This window comes from Anas platyrhynchos, chromosome 22 (genome assembly GCF_047663525.1).
Source record: "Anas platyrhynchos isolate ZD024472 breed Pekin duck chromosome 22, IASCAAS_PekinDuck_T2T, whole genome shotgun sequence".
In the NCBI taxonomy this organism is placed as follows: domain Eukaryota; kingdom Metazoa; phylum Chordata; class Aves; order Anseriformes; family Anatidae; genus Anas; species Anas platyrhynchos.
The window spans coordinates 4,972,334-4,991,980 of NC_092608.1; the positions used below are offsets into that span (position 1 = coordinate 4,972,334).

A 19,647-nucleotide genomic window follows, 5' to 3' on the forward strand; every position below is an offset into this window, starting at 1 on the left:
GTTTCTAGGTTTTGGTGTAATTTATTGGCACAAAAATATTCAAATACAACATGGCATCTAAACATGGCTACTCTGTTGTATTTTGTGCATTGTTTTTAATATGTTTTATTCATAAATCATAACTTTATCTTCACCCTCACGTTTAATAACCATTATTTTCTGTTTCAAGTTATGACCAGCTCTCCCCCCTTCTGCCTCCTATGCCGATTATTAATTTGCCCTAGTTATTTCCTGATACTGGTTTTTAATCCGGACGCTGTGCGAAGGTCCCAAGTGGTATTTCATTTATACCCTGCACCCAGTTTGCCACCAAGCAGTCTGCACAGAGGCACCCGATTTTGCTCAGCTCAAGGTCTTAAATTCTTAGGTCTGCACCAAAATCCTGTTCTAGTCTGAAACAGGACTCCTGCACTAATGTAATAAGCAGATAAACGGTTTCCAATTTGGGGATAAGAATCGAGTTTGGAAACAAGGTAACAGGATGAAACAAATTCTGCTTTGCTTCCCTCTCCACTTATCCAGCACAGCCCCAGAACAAAATGAAACCTCCTGCAAAACTGCACTGAGCTCACTGCAGTCACATCAATACGACTGATAAGGGCAGTAATTAATCTCCAACTGACTTAGTTACATTGCAAAATGAGTCAAAACCCGTATATAGTTATATTCAATGGATCACCAGTTCCCCAAAGACCAAGTGGAGCCATAGACATCTGTGGTACAATCAGTCTTCACTGTCCTGGAAACCCAAATCAAGTGTTGTGTTTCAGACAGCTTGTGTTTTTCCAACAGCAGCTATAAATTGGCTTAAACCAACTTTTAATATACAATAACTCTTTACATTTACATTTCAAAATATTTGACAAAGGCTGTATATCAGTCCAACGTTCAGTTTGTGTCTGTAGAACAGCAAATTGGAGTGCAAAAGCCTCCAGAATAAAAGGCTGTGGATACTTTGGAATCTTCTGTTACCAGAAAGGACACCTAAAGAAAACAAAGATATTGTAGTAATGCTGAGTTGCACACAGTTTCACAACACTGAGAAGGACTGAAATTGCCAAGGTACCTTTTTAAAGACATATTATAGGAAAAGTTGACAAGCAATCCCCATGCTTCTTTCTAAACTAATGCTTAAAATAACTTAAAAAGGTCTGTTTCCTTAAGCACAGTCCAATGTTAACTCTCTCTCAAATGATGTAGTTAAGTATCTGTCATTTTATGCTTTCTTCAGAATATGTGGTTCTTTGCTGTAATCAGCATCAGTGACCAACACAAGCCTTATTTCAAACACTTAAAATACTCAGGCTGATTGCAGTTAAATGTCCTAAAATCCCTATCACTACTCATAAAAAAAAAAAAAATACTTTCTTATGGTGGACTGTCTATGGGATATCTGTCATAAGCTTGCAAATTTTGCTAGAGCAGATGCAACATGTCAGAAGGCTCCAACACATCACTAAGTACACAAGAAGTGGTATTTTTGTTGGCTGTTCTCTACTCTTGTTATTCATTCCAGAGAAGGTTTTTGCAAGGTTAGCTAAATGACAAACTCACCATCCAATGTAGCACTGGCACAGATTCTCATGAGAAGTAGCTTGCTTAATGAGTAATTCTACTTGTGTGGGTACATCAAGGGTTTCATCATGAGAGAAGTCTCGACCTGTGAAATTAAGGTATGAAAAAACATAAATGGAAGTCACAGGTCCTAAACATAAACTGCTTTTGGGTGCTTTTTTAGTGTATTTAAAATACAAATATTTCCAAAGATGGAGAACATCTAAAGGCAGAGTCCTGTTTTTGACATTGTGGTTTCTTCCTTCCATCTTATTCTAATAACAGATTAAAAAGTGTTTTCTAAGAACAGCTGACTTTCCATTAGCTGGAATCCTAGTCCCCAATCACTTCAAGTGCATTAATTGGCAGGTGGAGAGTATTTTCACATAAAACTTTGAAAGCCTAAAATTTTTACAGCTGAATGCTGCCAACTATAAAGCAGGACAGCAGACTTCCATCAACAATCTATGTTTAAATTATGAATACTAAGTATGACTATAACACAAAATATGAACACTAAAAGTAGCACAGATCCATCTCATCAGATTTTACATGCATCTCACATAAACATAAAAACATGCTCACCAGTGAGTTTATCTCGAACCCTGTTGATAATTTGAATTGCTTTCTTATTTAGAGCTTCCGGCTTCACTAGACCGTCTCCTACTACAGGACAGAAGTTTTAAAAAAAAAAAAAAAAAAAAGAATTAGGACAATCTAAACAATAAAAACATTCCTCCACTGCTACATCTGCCCTTCCCAAATACCATTCTGAGAGCTAACAAACCCAAATACCAGTACATTTTCTGTCACCTTTTTTGGAATTGAGAACACAGGTAATTACATTCCTCATCTATGCTGACAAGGTACTGTGTGTGTCCTATCTCTGGTGACCATATCAGGATCAAAGTGAAATTTCAACATTTAAGAACAATTTCTGCATCAGTGTGAAAACATCAAAGAAACTTACTGAAGGAATGGATGGATTCAGGCACTGTGGTCCCAGTTTTCTTATGGGCTGTCTCACCCAGTTCCACACTGTCCAACATTTCTTTTGATAAATACATGAAAACAAAAACACAAACTTAAAACTGAAAGGCGGGCAGAATAACATACTTTTGGATACATTAATAAAACGGTTTTATCATCTCCTTTGAATAGTATACTTGATTGTGACAAACCACATTACACATATCTATTGCTAACAGAAACGTATCACAGGAGCAAACATTGTTTTTCCCCTGCTAGTATACTGAAAGACCTGATCCAACCTTTAGGAACATTGCACAAAAGTGTACTTGAAAGATGCTTTGAAGTGATACACAATTAACCTAAAACTACATCAAAAATGTTTATCCATACAACACTCCAGATGAAATGCTGCCACTATTCTGTAGTCCAAAAGCAAACTGCTAAGATTCAATGTAACGAATCTTCAACACTCAGATGACTACTTGCCAAGTTTTGCAGGCTAAAATTGATTAGCTAAGTAAATAACTACCAGATGTCAATTATTCCTTGGATTACATCAGTTTTATATGCTCTAGAAGGGTGTTAATTTAACTGTAACAGAGGATCTCCTCTTTGAGCCAAAGTACTGAACTTGCCACTTCCAGTCCAAAAGCTAATGACAATAAGCTCTTTGTCTACTTTTGAGAAGAAAGAAGACTTAAAATATCTTCCCAGCCTTGTACACTGTCAAAAAGTGCTCCAAACATTTATGATATATAACATCGTTTTTACTCACCTACTGACTGACTAGCTGAGTAGGAGTCTGTTCTTGTTCGTGAGCGCTTATTGCCCTTTGTATTTGCTGCAAAAAAAAAAAAAAAAAGAGTCGAAAAGTATCAACTGGAATTTGAGTGTTTTGCAGCAAATTTGTGTGTTGCTAAGTTCCGCATCTGTTTAATGGCAAAAGGGTTTTAACCACGATGCTAAGTTTACACTACAATCCCTAAAAGCATATGCAGTAAATAGCACTTGAAAACCAACAATTTAATCAGACTGTCCTCGAACTGACACTGGGTTTTAGGCCTCTGGATTTCTTGTATGAATAAAACTTGAATCAGAGTGATGAGTCTCTTGCTGTCAGTGGTTTATCAGAATAACTTACTGTCCATCAGCCTCCAGTTCAATAACGGATCATACACAAAGGCTTCAAGCACAGCCATGACACTGTCCTTATGTTCACGCAGGACTTCCATCACTGTGTGACAGGTGATTCTGTAATTGCCATCAAGGCCTGTCACCTTCAGAAAAGAAAGAAGTGAATCAACCACGCTGCTTTGTTTGCTATACAACTCCAACCCTATTCTTCAGGGAGCAGGGAACAGCTTCTGCTTTGAATTGAAATTCTCTTCTGCCATTCTCTGTTCATTAGGAGAACATGATACATGTTCATTATACTCTGTGCTCCCTTCTGCCATCAAGATGATCGCTGTAAAGTACCATGCTATTGGCTACATTTGGTTGACACACATAGCTGTTTGAAATAAGGAAACTGAGGAAGGACTGAGAAACTGATTTTTTTTTCTTTTTTTTTTTTTTCCATCAATGAAAAAGCTGCTTTCCACAGTAACGTTATGTAAAGTCAACAAGAGATATTTTAACTTACAGAAAATGCAGCTGAAATATTAACACCTCTCCTTTGTGCAGGACTGCAGAGGTTCAACCCATAATAGTAAATACAGAAAAAAAAAATTATATAAATCAGTGCCATTTTCCCTAGGAATAATTCCCTTCATATTAAAGAGGGGATGTATACCTCCATAGCATTTGTCAGCATCCTCGTTAACCTAAAGGGAATCTTCTCAGGGAACTTCTCTCTTGTCATTGCAACCTAAACACGTGATAGAGAATTAATAAATTAGCAGCGAACATATTTAAGAATTAATAAACGCTTTTCTTCTTGCTTCAACCCTAAAGGTTATATTACAAACAGAAAATAAGTCCCAGCGTTGTTCTGAGTTTGAACGCATTCTTTAGAGAAGCTGGATAATGAACTAGGTAACACGGAAAGCTTAAACATGTGCCCCTGTTGCTACTGTTAAGCAACAGACTGCCTTGCATCAGCTTAAATTGCTCCAAAAAATTTTATGGAAAATGATGCTAGCACTTCCTTACTTGTTCTGGAGTGGTTAGCTAATCACCAAGACATGCCTCTCAGACAGAGCATCCACTATTTTTATTTTGCCTGTAGGTAAAGTGAAGCCCATAAAAGAGCCAAACAGCTTGCCCAGGACCACTCTCCAAGGCCAGTTTGTCCTGGCTTACAGATTTATTTCTGTTCCACCAGAAAATGTGAAATACTACTGAAATTTATGTTGAAATACAAAGGTTTACCTCAAAACAGTCCCCGAAGTCGATATGCAGGATCTTTCCACTCAGCCTATCTAACATCAGATTGGAAGGGTGTCTTTGATAAAGGAGTAGGAGAAAAAGAAGAGTGACAGATCATTAAGAAAAAAAAACAGAGTAAATCACAGCTTCAGTCTGAAATGATATTTATCTTCATGAATGAGAACAGCCAGTGACAGCTTTCTTGTCTGAGATCTTCAATCTCAGGGTGAACAGAAGAGCTTCCTGACAGTGCGTCTATCACATTATTTTTGTAATTACTTCTCAGGAGTTAGAGACTGTCTCACCATAGAAGATAAACAACCCACTGGACCAGAGCCATCAGTACAACTCTTGGATATGAACATCTATTTTTCAGTTAGGATAAGTTCTACTTGTTTTATGCTTTTTCATTTTTTTCAGTATAGAAATATGTAATGAATTATGCTAGAGGTGAAGTAATGCAAACTGGATACCACTAGAAGAGAAGAGAATCAGTCTTGACTAAGAGAAACAAAGATGCTGTTATTCATGTCGACTTATGCCAATTTTGTTTTAATCCAATTTTCAAAGGTTTAGAATTTCATCATATAAGTCCTTAAGTTCAAAATTTCATCGTAAGTCTTTAAGTTCAGGAATAAAACTTATTCATGAAAACATTTGAGGATTTAGCTGTTTTTGCACTACAGACCTTAATTCGAAACTCCATTGTCCTAAAAAATATTTTGGAAATTATGAATCCCCCTTTTGACAGTAAATCACATACTAAATCCAATATTTGTTCATTTTATTTTTTCCATTTGACAAATTGTTTAAAGTGCATACTTCCATCCAGAAAACATCTGCACTGCAGATCAGAAAAAAAGCATCATCTTAAATAATACTCAAAGCCAACATCAACTCTCATTTGTTTTCAGTCTAGAGCAGCCTTTGAGGAGTATTTATTGGGGAATTCATGTGTCTATGGCAGCTGCTGTGAGCACACACGGCACTGGAGGTTCCTGCTTCACAGAATAAGTGCCCATCAAGCAAAACAGGCTGCAAAATAAGTAGTGTATTGAACCCATTTGGAGGGGGAAATCAGAAGACCTCTGCCACTAAATACTTGAATTTCTTTTTGTTACTTCAGAGAATAAGAACAGATGCTTGATCATAGCATGTCTTTCCTCCTCAGAAATCTGAGTGTATATATGCAGTCATAACAGCTATCACAAAAAAAAGCAATGTCATATGCATGAAGCACAGAAAAGCACAAAGATTGGTGGCAAGAGTCAACACTATTTCCATTTTATAAGAAGGATGGAGAATGATTTCCCATTCTATAACTGACAGATAAGGCCAAAACTAGAACTTGTGGCTCCTGATATAGTCCTGCACGTATTCTTCTCAGAACAGGAAAAAAACAAAATTCTTATCTGTACTCAAGACACAAAAACCCTACAGCACAGTCTGTAGTGTTGGAAATAATGTCAGCACAATTAAGTCTTGAAAGATGGTGTCATTACAACATATCAGCAATATCCACACTGAAAGATGTTATCATAAGAACAGATCCAAGGAACAAATTGAGAAGCCTACGCAGCCTTTACTTTTATTTAAAAGAAGCCTTTGCAATTACACTCACCTGTCCCCGAGGCCCAAAATGTACCCAACCATTGACATCACAGCTAGTGAACGAGTGTAGTTTGTTCTTCTGTCAAACCACACCTACAAGTGGAGACAAAATAGAAAAAGCCAGTCAGTCATGCACGTTGTGTTTCAGCTTGTATTTTAAACTCATACATTAACCACTGCATTTTGCACAAAGCTAAACTGTGATATATTTAGGTTTCAATACACTTTGTAACTTGATGGGGTTCAAACATACTGTGGCCTTGAATTAGATGTCTAAGCCATTACGATAATATATCCCAAGGCTCCTGCTTATTTCTCCCCATACACAGCATATGAAACTTTATTCTCCAGTCTTGTGCTTTCGACCACACTCTGGCAGTCATTGTGATCTGGGCCCTATAAGGCTTCTTGTCAGGGGACACACATTCTGCAGTGATTCATCTGGAGTTTGTGATGTGTAAATACACCCACCTCTCCCACATTCTGCAGAGAAGGTAATTTCTTATAATGCTGATTGCCAAACACAAGCCAATACATGTGCTGAACTAACCTCTGAGCTTGGACTTTTCAACCACAGCAGTTTGGCTAGGTCATCTCCAGCTGTGTTATTGACAGCATGTTCAAATACTTCTACTTTCTGCATCAATGTGAGGTGGTCATAATCTGGAGCCATCTGTAATTAAGAAGTGACATTCAGTAACTGAAAAAAATCTTTATAATACACAAATAATTTCAAGATAAACTCGATAAAAAATTATTTGTAGACTGACCAGTATGTTTTCAAAAAACATAGTATGACTACCCAACAGTGAAGAATTCATTTGAAATGGGACAATGAGCGATTTAGCATCCACAAAATAGTCCATAGCCATACTTAATTAAAATACTGGTGAGGTAAATGTTTCGAAAAACACTTCCCAAATGTGTCTTCTGGGCTGGCACACTCTTTCCTTTTTGGCAAACAATTTCAACCTTTCTAGTAATGTTCTGTTTCTCCAGTCTGTCTAATTTTGGCCCTGTTCCTTAGTCACAATGTTTGTAAATGCCAGCACCACGGCACCTCCTATAAAGGCATATCATACTCATGCAAAACTCCAAACACATTTTAGTCACCAGATGGTAACAACTTGTGGTCACTGCTAAAACAGGAAAGGAGAAACAGTTGCATTTATGGCCAATGTCACTTTTTGTGTAGCGTTTTAGAACTCTTATCTGATATTCTTGCATTTATTACTGGTACCAACAACAAATTAGAATACAGGTAAAATATGAAAATCGTGCACCATTATTATGCACTTAGACACCAGGGTCCTAAAAGGATGTACCAAAAAATCTACTAGCTTCACCCCTTACCCTCAGCATGATGCGATGTTCAATGTTGAGCAGGATCTTTTTCTTCTCTCTGTAGTCTCGGATGAGGGCATGCAGCGTGTCACAGTGGGGAACCCAACCTATCAAGCCTGAATTTGTTGACAGTGGAATAACAGCATATCTCTGGATGCTATAGGAAAAAATGGAGAATCAGAGCTCAAATTGTTGTATGTTACCAGTTGCTACATTTCTACATGATGTTATTTTTTTCCAAACAGACCTGGAACATCCATTTGGAAGGCTTATATGGTTTTCTCTGAAAGACTGCTTTCAGAAGGTACATATTATGTCACCCACAATGACCTATAATTTGCACACGAGGTTTGATATGTTTATGGTTGAAAGACAGTGTACAGAATTGCAACCAGTGACTATTCACCAAGTTATTTAGTGACTATAATAAAAAAAAATCCTTGTCAGAAAGATTGCTCTCAGGATCCCTAAGGCAGACCTCAAGCTATCTTGAAATAGGAGTTCTCTTAAAGACAACAACAATTCACAAGATGCAACTTGAATTAAAGAAAACAAACTCCCTCAAGATACATTTCTTCCAAATTTGACTTCTACAAATGTGCACTCTCTCCTGTGCTCAAATCACCTTAGTTACAAGGTTTTCCATTTCATCACAAACCATCTGGTTGTGCCAAAGGTTCCTTGGGAACTGTACGTTTGCTGGATGTCACTTGTGCATAAACACATTCAGTGACCATCCTAACACATACCTGAGGTTTTTACGAAGAGAAGTTGGGTCATTTGCTAGCAGAGTGTTGACCAACCCGAAAAGCTGCATCACTCTTTCATCTTGGCGAAGGTCTTCATGACCTTTCAGAAGGAATACAAACTCATGCCCATTGCTTCCTGCAAAAGAATTAATAGGCAAAAGTTTATCATTGCTGAACAAACGTAGAAGAGTAAACAGAAGTGCACCCAACAACTGAGAAATTTGGCAGTCAGACTGACCAGACTACTAAGAAACGCATCAATGGAAAAGTTGGAGAAGTTTTACTTTATATATGTATGTATATATGTATATATACACACACATACATACACACACACAGTACAACCTAAAAGCAACAACTGTTTAAATACCAGAATAATAAGGAAAAAAACTGCTACCTCTTACCCATTAATGTTAGTTTCCTGGGCCGCTGCTTGGAAGTGATGACCTGCAGTGAGGGTGCAATGGACTGGATGCGGATGATGGGCTGGTTGGGGTCATACGTTCCTGGCACTGCCAATTCCAGATCCCGGCACATTAAGAGTTTTGGAGACACATACTGTAGTTCCAAAGAAGTGAGCTACCAAAAACAAATGAAATATAATCCCCCTAAGCATTTCAGTTAAAACTCATTTAAACATCTGAAGAGTTCATGCTGGCAAAGGGCCTAGAACAGTTCAGAGTCAGCTGTCAATACTTCTGTTGCTTGCAGGAAGTGCTCTGTAAGCTGCAAGTTTGCTGTTTATGCAGCTTCTGGGCAAATCACATGCAGTTGTTCCCAGAATACTGAATGTTTTGAATAACCAGAAAACATGAAACAGATCTGTATTGACAATTCGCACTGTAAGACCCACAACTGAACTAAATCTCTCTGCTCACCTGAGGCAGCTGCTTTGAGATACGCCTGAACACGTGGTAATAGAGGTCCCAAGCCTGGGTTAGGTCCTTGACGTTTCCTGATTTCATGTACTTCCTGCACCATTCCTGAGCTTCCATTAGATCTCTGCCATAGGCCTAGAGAGGAGGTGAAAAACAAGAAAAACATTTGTACAGACTACAGTGGAACAGGTGGATACCAGTTAATACCAACACAGAGCATCACAGCCTATTTTCAAATTGCATTACAAATACTTGACCCCGCATTTTTATAGCATGTTGGAATTAAAGATCCCGAGATTCCCAGATCTAAGACAGGTGCTGAGTTTATGAGGCAAAGTTACTTACAAATGCACATCACAATAGGAGGCAACTGAATAGAATCACCCTTTAACAGCAGACTCACAAGCTCAAATGAATTCCTTTTGCCTACTTGAGAGAGGTCAAGTCTACCATCCATGTTAGAGGTTATCACAGAGCAAAGCAGGCTGGAGTTAGAAGAGTCAACTGCAAAGCAGTTATATTTTCCAAACCTCAGACACCCAGCTGACCTAAGACTCCAAATATATTTGACTAAATATCTGTGTTGCTGTTCCCATGTAATACAATAGTCACCCAAAATCATACAGATCCAGAAACAAGCAAAAGTAATGAAATCTGCAGCTAACATAATCAGGCTCAACAGTCTTCCTCTTTCTATTAGATTGCAGTGGTTCTTGGAATTCTTCTGGGGCAGGTGGTTGTCCCACCTAATTTTGAGGGCAAACAGAAGTTTATTTGCTAATACCTGATTGAAGGATGTCTCTTTTAAAGTCTGAGGCCCACGCTCCATCATTGCATGAAGTGGTTCCAGCACCTCAAACATTCCCTTGACATTCCTTTCTCCAAAGTATAGGCGAGATGCTTCTTCCAACCCTTCATGCCACATCTCATGCCATAGGATAGCTACTCGGATTAGCTCTTCACTCACCTGTTTTGAGACAGAAAAAAAGATTAAATAGTCAAAAAAAATCACTATGAATGCATGCTAACTTAATGAAAAACTACTTTCTTTTCTAGTGGTTATGAAATAATTGTTGTTGTCAGCTAGAGGGAGCTACAAATACTCCCACAATTCTGCTGTTTCTCTCCGTCCAAGAAGTTGATCAGGCTTTTCTCACTGTATTTGTTGCCTTTGATATTTTGTATATATTTGTATAACACGGTCTGAAAGCATTACTTTTCACTTATTCATATAAAGTTTTAGCAATTGAATTAAATCACTCTTTCCATGCTATGCTTGTTTTGTTTCCACTTTTCATTAAGTAAAAATATCTTTCTGTGAAACAATGATTCTTCATCTATTCCATCTCTATTTGTAAGGAGACAGAAGATCTCAGTGTCTGAATGTTAAGGTTCTTTTTATATTAAATTATTCTCATTAATTTATATTAATACTATAAGTACTTACAAATTAAGAAAAAAAAACAACAACAAAACAAAGCCTCTACTTGAACAAAATGAACATTGAACAATCATTTCTGGGTTGTTGAATCTGAAACACAATACATCTCACTGTACACTAAGCACTCACCATCATTGCCTGCTGTACCAGAGTGTTACTGTGCTCACACATGTTTTTCAAGATCTTATTTGCAGCATTGTGGCGAGCGGTGGTTGTGGATTTAGAGGCCACAGTCAAAGGATAGATCAAAGCCTACAAGAGATACAAACCAATAGCGTTTTAGAACCATACAGAAGAGATTCATAAATGGAAAGATTAGCAAAACATTAATAGCAGTCTTAGGGGCAGACAAGAGAAAGTAATCTTGCTTGTTGAGAGAGATGGTAGGAACTTGCTGTTTGACATCTTCCAACCTGAAAAGCTCAGAAGACTAATGTTCTGAATAGCAGAATGACTTTAAGAGCCTGTATTAAACAGGAAGAACAGAAGACTGCCTTTAGCATTTTGTGATTTTCCACACCGTGGGAAGAATTCAGATAAATCATCTCTGGAGCAGCCTCTTAATAGTCACTTAATTAGATTAGATTTAAGAAGGTGATCTGTGCTATCCAATTTTCTATTAGAAGGAGAGAAGTTGCCCTGCTGCATGGCACATCTACCTATTATTTCCATTTTTATTTGAGGAGGGATGAGGTGAAATAGTCCCTCAGAACTGCAACAGCCCCAATTCTCACCTGCTGTGACTTCCACTGCAGGTATCTAGACTCAATGAAATAGAACATACAGAAAAAGCCTTCATTGGCTACGAGTCTAATGAAATTCATCCTCTAAGCCAAAGCTTACCTGGGGATGGTACCGCCCAATATCTGTGAGGAGCTGATGAATGAGACGTCCTACTAGTGGTCGAGGTGTGTCAATTCTTGCAATGAGCTGAGGGATAACCTAGTGGTAAAGATAAGCAAAAACAAACATCTCTGTCAAATCCTGTGTTCAGTTCACAGGCTGTTCTGCCGTCTGTCAGAGATCTCACAGTCTTTGAAGGAGACAGAGGCCCATCGTTCATTTTTGAGATAGAGAATAACACAGCAAAATTCTAACCAGCATCCGAAATGCAGAACGGCTCAGTGAGATGACAAGGATCATGCAAAACTATTATAGGACCTTGATACAGAAGTAAGATGTGTCTTGGAAGGGCAATGTTCAAATAAGAAATTAAGTAATTTTTACAAGACTCATTCTAGAAATCCATCCTGAAATAGACTCACTGTCTGGATTACAGAGCAGCAGTGTTGTTTTATACTTGATCACCACTGAACGCATATTATTTTTAATTTTAGAATCTTCACTCCCATTCATATGCACTAATCTACATATAAATACAAAAATGAATGCAAGAATGTTTCTCCCATGTCTATTCAAGATGTTTGTTAAATCAGTTACAAATTGTACTGCAAATACACTGCTCTTGGGACTCACCTACAGAACTGTTTAGCAAAGGATCACGATGCCTAACATGTAACAGATCCCCAAGCTCCTGCTAAAACTATGATTTGCCTTAGTGCTTTGTGTTTCTTACCTGCAGCCACGTATCTATTTGTATTGCCTTGACTCCTTCAACCAAAGCCTCATTCACATCAGGCCAGTGGCCATAATCAAACCACAGAGTAAGGACCCTGAAAAGAAGAAACGCATTCATTAGGAATGAAACAACAAAAATAACCAAACATTCCAGTCAAATAACTTCAGATCCATTTCCAAGAAACTCCTCTTCCAGGAACCAAGCACTGGCAGGAGGACAAAGGCTCATCCACCTAACGTATATTTGCTTGGACTAAGCATTCACTTAGTTTAGCCACAACAAAAACAGCAGAAACAGGTTCTACCTATTCTTAAACCATGTGCCTTTATCAGCTAGATTTCACTCACTTTTATTACATACCTGAGAGTGTCTTGTAGGTTGTTTCCTCGAGACAGAGATATGGATCGGAAGAAACCCTGGACAGCTGGGACTGTGTACATCAAGAGGGTCTTAGATAAATCCTTTTGGAATGAAAATTGCTGCATTAGTTCTACACGGGAATATCAATCCACAGGAATCCTAAAAGTGGAAACAAATCTAATCCACGTTATAGTTGACTTCTGCTTATACTCCTCACAGGCCATGTTGCTCCTGAAGTTTATTTTTGCTTGACAAAATATATTTACGTTGATCTGCATTTATATAGGTCTTGCAGCATGGGAGGGAACATACTGTGAAATGTTTTTATACTTCAGTTTGTTGGCAAAACTATGACCAGCAAAGAAGTCTAAAAGCTACAGCTCTGCTATAACTTGTAAGTAAAAGTCTGTCACAAAGGGCTCAAACAGTAGAACTTGTTAACGCACATTGCATTGCCTAGGATAGCCTTCCATGCCTTTGATCTTTGTTCACAGAAAATTTATGGTCATTTATACTTTTAGTCCTCTTCCCCTATGACTGAGTTAACCTGAGCTTCCTCACTTTTGCTGTAGCTATGAGCATATATACACAGACAATGTCCTCAAACCAAACCTACACAGTAGCTTGCTCCCCACCATAAACCTTTTTCATTTCTGAGCAAAAAGTAGCAATCTCTTAAGGTAAGCAGGGAAGATGAATACCTCAGTGACTTTTTTCTGCACTGGAGATGGGATGGGACTGTTCTCTGTGCTCTCTGCATCACTCTCACTGTTGCTGCCCTCAGTGTTGGCGCTGGTGATGCTGGCTCCACTGGCATGACGTAGCTTCTTTTTCTCATCTCTGGCCTGGTTCTGATGTTTATAGTGAAGCACTGCTTCAAAGTTCATCACTGCCCAGGCATGCCAGGCCTGCCAAGAGGAGAGAAGAACTTCAACAAAAATCATAAGGATGATGAAACCCTGTCTACAACCTGTACTTTCTAATTATTAGAGATAATAATCCAACCTTTCTGAGTCCACAGACGAGCGGTAAGTAATGCCCTGCAGACAACACGGTGTTTTGCTTTCTCTAATCACTTGTAGTTTTAATTGCCTTATTATCCTAACATCACGGTGAGTTCTTGGCTAAGAGCTTCATGTTGGACATTACAGTATCAAAGGAGCAGAAATTAAATCAGATTACATTCCCATGCTCCTTAATTTTTCAAAGCTTAAAACGAGTAATAATATGCTAGGACTAGGGGAGGTGTAATGGGAGGAGATGCAGGAGATGGCTGCCCCAAAGATCTGGCATCAAATGTTAATTCACAACCTTGAAGTCAAAGGCTCTTTGGAGAATTACTGACAAGGGTCCTTTCCTAGTTCAAGTACACTGAGCGATATATACAAGATAAATATTTTTCATTTAGAGTATCCTTTCTCCTACATGGTTAACTGACAGGAAAAAAAGTCCCAAAAGGAGGGGTAGAAACTGAACTGTGGTCTAGTTGTACCAGCCAGATAAAATTCAAAAAAAGGATCTCATAATTGCTTTCTTGTTTTTCATATCCTACCCTGAGTAACAAGGCAGATGGTTACAGGCTATCTTCCTTTCTTATGTTATTGGATGTGATCAGATTCACTGATCTCCCTGCAACTGTGCCTGGAACCTTTTTCCTTACTGACCTTGTACCAGTTGCGATCATGCTCTGTTGCAGCACTGTAGTATTGTAAGACTTTGGGGATGGTACTCTCATTAATGCCTTGCAGGTTCAGCTGCCACTCACCCAGTTTCAGGAAACACCTGGTTAAGCAAAAGGGTTATTGACTCAGACAGAACCTAGAATGAAAACAAAGTCTGCTGGTTTAAGAGGCAGACTTCTTATCCAAAGTTGGAAAGGTATTCATTTGGTAAACCCACTCAGTGGGCCTCTTCTACACACAGTGAGCATATGCATGAACACGTAAGGTTCAAAACACCTACATCCTGCTTGTAAGCATGCAGCTAAGTAGGTATTGGTTTCACTTTTAGAAAGCAAGGAAAGGATCAAACTTTGGTCCCCAGTTATAAAATGCATTTCAGAACTAACTAGCAAAAGCATCAAAAGACTTCATTAGTGATGATCAAAGGCACACAGCATATGTGCTGACTATCTATACTTATCACCATATGAACTAGAATTCTAGAGAGAACACCCACTAGTGGAAACAGACTGAATGCTCTTCCCCCAAGCCAGAACCCCGTTAAATCATCCCCTCCCAGAGGAAAGAAAACCAACATATTTTCACTGCAGCAGGGTGTGGCTGTGAAGGTCTGTGCAAGGTTTACTACTTTGCTCCTTCAGACTAAATATCACAGTTACACGGCTGTCCTTTCTAAATTTTGAGTTTTCCAGCAAGCCTTGTGCAAGAAAAATAACTCATTACTAACGTGTCTTCCAGGATAGTTAATCTGAAAAAGCTAAGATGATGCTATTATCAGGTTTCCATTCTCATAAAATTAAATTAAGTGCATGCGTCCCTTAAAAATAATAAAAAAAAAATACAATCTGTTCAGTAGTGAATGCTATGCAATTTCTTTAAATTGGAAACAACAGATCTGTTAACCCGAGGCTCATGGAGGAAAACAGAGTTTATGAGATATATTTTGAATACAACAATATTTTAAGAGACAATCACATGCTGAGCACCGAATGCCCAAAGCACTGCTGTTGTACTAAGGGCACACACTGCCAAGCAGAGATCTGCCAGGCATGTGGGAAGCATTTCTTTCCTACTGACTGGATCTCCTGAAAAAAGAAAGAGGAGAGCTATGCCTTCTGTCAGTGAGCCACAGTGCTGGAAAAACACAAACAGCTGCCAGGGACAAATACAAGCTTGTTTATACTGATGTATCATCATAACACTTAGAGAAATTATGAGGTAAATAATGATGTGTACCAAAGGGGTTTCTACCATCTAAATGATAAATCCCCCATTCCTCTTAATTAAAGAGCGGGCCCTGTCTGAAACATATCATCTGCATGGACCTGCAACCTCAGGAAGAACATCAGTGTCACCATACAGCTAAAGGGTCTCCAAGGACCAGGTGCTGACCGTGCCATGAGCTTGTGGAGTTCCTGCTTGTGCTGCTGGTCCTCAGTCGCAATAGCATGCTGTGCCTGCTGCTGCATTGTCTGTACGAAGAGCTGCATGTGCTGGAACGCATCAATCTGTAATCGGAGGATGGTTGTGGTAAGGACCATGGGAGTTAAAGAAAAATTCGCAAGAGAAAGACAAGGAGGAAATAAGACTTCACTGAATGCAAAAAATACAGCTTTGTTTTCTTTCAAAGCCTTTTATCCATTTATATAACTCTAGAATCAATTTGTACCAGGTCTGTTCTGCCTAATAAATGAGTTCCTGGGAAGCCTATCTGTAATATGCTATGCCTTGGAGAAGACAATTTGAGAAACACTGCCTAAAGGGAAATCTGCAGCTTCCTGATCTTCCCTCCTAAACCCCGAGCTTTGGCTAGGTTTACAGGGCACGCCACAGCACCTAAGCTATGAGTTATTTCAACAAATGAAAAATCTAGATTCCTTCTGAAGTTGTCTAGGAAGTACAAATGTATGTTGCTCCCTTGCCAGCAGACTACATTGGGCAGTAGTGCTAAAGCAACTTCCACTATTAAATTCTAGGTGGACATGCTTTGAAATTCCTCGGGAAGAATTATGGGGTAAAGAAACTGACAATTTAAGAAAAAAAAGTGTGTATGCTTCACTGGAAGCAATCAGAGTAAAGCTCTTGCAATCTGCAAGGTCATTTCAGGTCAGAAACTGCAGAATGTGCTGTGAAGAGTCCAATTTACTTCTGTTCCACCTACAGGAATGAGATACTTCAGAGTGAGACAAGAATCACCTGAGCTGAAATGCCTTATCTGTCCAGTTCAAATGTCAGCATGCACAAATCAGTTGTCATGAAAAAGGGATTTGCCTAAGGCAAAATTAAAGTATCACATTATTAAGGGTGGGAGCATTCCACAACTAATAACCTAGATACTTAATTAGAAATGGGAGGGAAGAATAACCTTAAATATGGTAATGCTGTTGTTGTGCCAGACATTCATCAAAAAATAGACAAAAAGACATTGCCAAACATTTGTGTGTCCCCTCTTGTACCTGGACACACCCAATGGTCTGCTTGTGGAGTCAAAACACAGGGTAAAATTATTCAGTTTCCATTAATATTGAAAATTAATCACCAGAAACAGACACGCAGAGCACTCCAGACTGAAAGCAGTATGTTTTCGCTAACAACTGAATTCCTAAACCTGCATGCAGCTTTCCTATACTGTATGTCTGCAGAGAAGTTGCTAGCAGAAGTCCTTTTTAGAACAAAATGCAGTGGGTTTTACTTCTCCACCTTTTTATTTGTTGTTTAAGAAAAGATTACTGTGCAGCTCTCCAGGTGCTATATAGCAGGTTTCCATCCAGATCCCAGCTTGTCTCCTGCTGGATCTGCCAAATGCCAAAGTGATGGTAAGGAAAATATTTTAGGTCAACCAATCAAACTTAAACTCCTCAGCTAGAGGAAATGGTCATTTCATACCATGCCAGCCAACCTCACTGGGTTGTTGCTTAGGATACCAAATCAAGTGAACACACTCTCCTAAACCTCTGGCCTATGCACATCACTACATCTGACCATGTATTGTTTAGTTACCTCAAAATAGTGCAGAAGCATACACCCAGCCACGTAATGCTCCTGGTACCAGCACAGGAAAATTCCCGAGACACTTTCAGTGTTTGGTACACACAGACGCTGCAGTTTGACTGCAGACTTCACTGTACCCTAACTTAGCTCCTTCTGCCACAGAGCCACACCTTCAGCTATGAATTACAAAACTAAGCATATGCTTTCCAAGTGCCACAGAAGTCTGAATCATTGAGTCAGCCCTTCCAGCAGACGCGTGCTCTCAGAAAGTACTGGGACATATATGCAGGTCTAAGATTAGTGCTATTTTGGGGAAAGTACTTCTCCCTCAGCACTGTAAACTCCCACTTATAATGTATTAAAGTCCCTATTCACACAGCTTATGTGCTGCAGGAAAATAGGAAATCGTTCAACAAGCAAGAGGCTGTGATTGCAGCCACGTCTGTTTCTCCTTCTTGTATTTGCTGCTTTTCTATTTTTTCCCATCTTCATGGGCTCCACAAAATCTTATAACAGTTCCTTTTAAATATATTCTCTTCCCTCCCTTAATCTTTGTGCATTTTTTTTCCCTATTTCTTTATCACAGGTCAAAAAGAAAAGCCCACTTTTAGTCAGAGAGGCAGGCAGAGATGACCTATATACTCCTGAATGAAGAAAGCAAGAGACCATTACACTGTTTTACAAAGCCAACAGAACAGGGCCTCATCAGCATCTCCTTCTGTTTTTTAAATTCAAATAAAGAATAGTTAGGTCATGGCAATCGTCCCATAGAAGTGGCTCTGCTCCAGTGCTGGCAATCCCAAAGGCAGAAAAAGTTTTTTTTAAAAAAAAAAGATGTGGCAGAACATGAGAATAAATGGAAGCTTTAATGTATCTTTAAAAAAAAAGATAAGTTACCCAGACTGAAGCTTATTGGATTTGAGTATGTAAATTCTCTCTGTGTTGCAATGTCAAAAACATTCACTCCAGGCTCTTCAGAGCCAAACTGTTCCCCTGACAAAACCTTATGTACTTTTCAGCTGTCTTTCAGTTAGAAGTTTTCAATCATGTCCTTAATAAAAGTCAGTTCTACTCAACAGCTAGAGTACAAATTGTTCGTGAAATTCTTCTAACACTGGAAATAAAAAACCTCCTTCCCTCTTTCAGTGTGTAACCCTGACCATATGTACAGCGTGAAGACCTGGCAATCAGAACAGTGGACTAAAAGTCAAGTACTGAGCCTACGCAATAAAACCCTGGTGAGGACAGAAGAGCTACTACTGACCATTAATCTTAGCTGTATGCCATTAGTAGCTGATACTGGTTTAGCAAAGATAATCTTCCCATGAAGGAAATAAGTTGGGTCAGGCCTTCTCTGTCACTATGGAGATTTGAAATAAAATTTCAAAAGCTTGTCTACTGAATAACATTAAGGAAAGGGAGCAGTTACTCTTTTTTAGGTGAAGAAAATAACACCTTCAGCCTTGCCTTTGTTCTGTGTTGATTATGAAGATCTAACGTGTATGGGCACTGCACAAAACCTAAGCAATTAAATGTAGAGGGTACTATGTTCTTTTTGTACCTTACGGGCACTCTTCCACATGTGCTTCATGTATGCATAAGTCACTTGGGGATGCACTGTTGGCAGTGGGTGATCCAGCTGTCGAGATGGATCTACTCCCAAGAGCAGGACGAGCGTCTTATGGGCCAAAGCCTAGAGAAAGTTACAAAGAGGAAAAAACAGGTTAGAACATGCTCATTCTTACCTCCATCTCACATTCACCCCAGACCTGCCTGCCACTAAGAGAAAAAAGAAAAAGTCACACCCTCCATATAAAATACAGACAAAGCAGACTTTTTACCACTTCCTGGACTCATAAGAATGCCACATTATAAATCGTATATCTTTGCTGGACCTGAGCATTAGATTATCATTTCAGAAGCCAGTAGTGTGCGAAGTCTGTTTCAAATATTTTTGATACTAAATAGTACAGTTACAATCCAATTTCAACAGTCACATTTCATGACACTATCATCATTTTCTAGATTTGACAAAGAGTGCTTTATCAGAGAGCACTATTGCTAATAATTACCAGTGCTACATAACAACTTTCAGGAATAGCAGGTAACAAAAAACTGG

General features: G+C 38.8%; 1 protein-coding gene across 3 annotated transcripts in view; it reads right to left on the reverse strand.

The window, feature by feature from the left end:
- Nucleotide 1: 1 nt before the first annotated feature.
- Nucleotides 2-19,647, reverse strand: part of MTOR (mechanistic target of rapamycin kinase) — a 65,067-nt gene continuing 45,421 nt past the window's right edge. For all 3 annotated transcript variants that reach the window (XM_027443000.3, XM_072026894.1, XM_072026895.1), the window contains 23 exons: nt 19,090-19,221; nt 15,930-16,045; nt 14,520-14,637; nt 13,557-13,763; nt 12,856-12,956; nt 12,493-12,589; nt 11,760-11,858; nt 11,046-11,168; nt 10,260-10,442; nt 9,476-9,610; nt 9,002-9,176; nt 8,598-8,733; nt 7,858-8,005; nt 7,055-7,177; nt 6,515-6,597; nt 4,897-4,969; nt 4,319-4,393; nt 3,668-3,803; nt 3,302-3,367; nt 2,525-2,605; nt 2,140-2,220; nt 1,555-1,660; nt 2-984 (listed from right to left, as the gene is read on the reverse strand). In XM_027443000.3, coding sequence (XP_027298801.3) covers nt 969-984; nt 1,555-1,660; nt 2,140-2,220; nt 2,525-2,605; nt 3,302-3,367; nt 3,668-3,803; nt 4,319-4,393; nt 4,897-4,969; nt 6,515-6,597; nt 7,055-7,177; nt 7,858-8,005; nt 8,598-8,733; nt 9,002-9,176; nt 9,476-9,610; nt 10,260-10,442; nt 11,046-11,168; nt 11,760-11,858; nt 12,493-12,589; nt 12,856-12,956; nt 13,557-13,763; nt 14,520-14,637; nt 15,930-16,045; nt 19,090-19,221 — 2,610 coding nt within the window. In that variant the 3' untranslated portion in view covers nt 2-968. The remainder of the gene's footprint in view (nt 985-1,554; nt 1,661-2,139; nt 2,221-2,524; nt 2,606-3,301; nt 3,368-3,667; nt 3,804-4,318; nt 4,394-4,896; nt 4,970-6,514; nt 6,598-7,054; nt 7,178-7,857; nt 8,006-8,597; nt 8,734-9,001; nt 9,177-9,475; nt 9,611-10,259; nt 10,443-11,045; nt 11,169-11,759; nt 11,859-12,492; nt 12,590-12,855; nt 12,957-13,556; nt 13,764-14,519; nt 14,638-15,929; nt 16,046-19,089; nt 19,222-19,647) is intronic.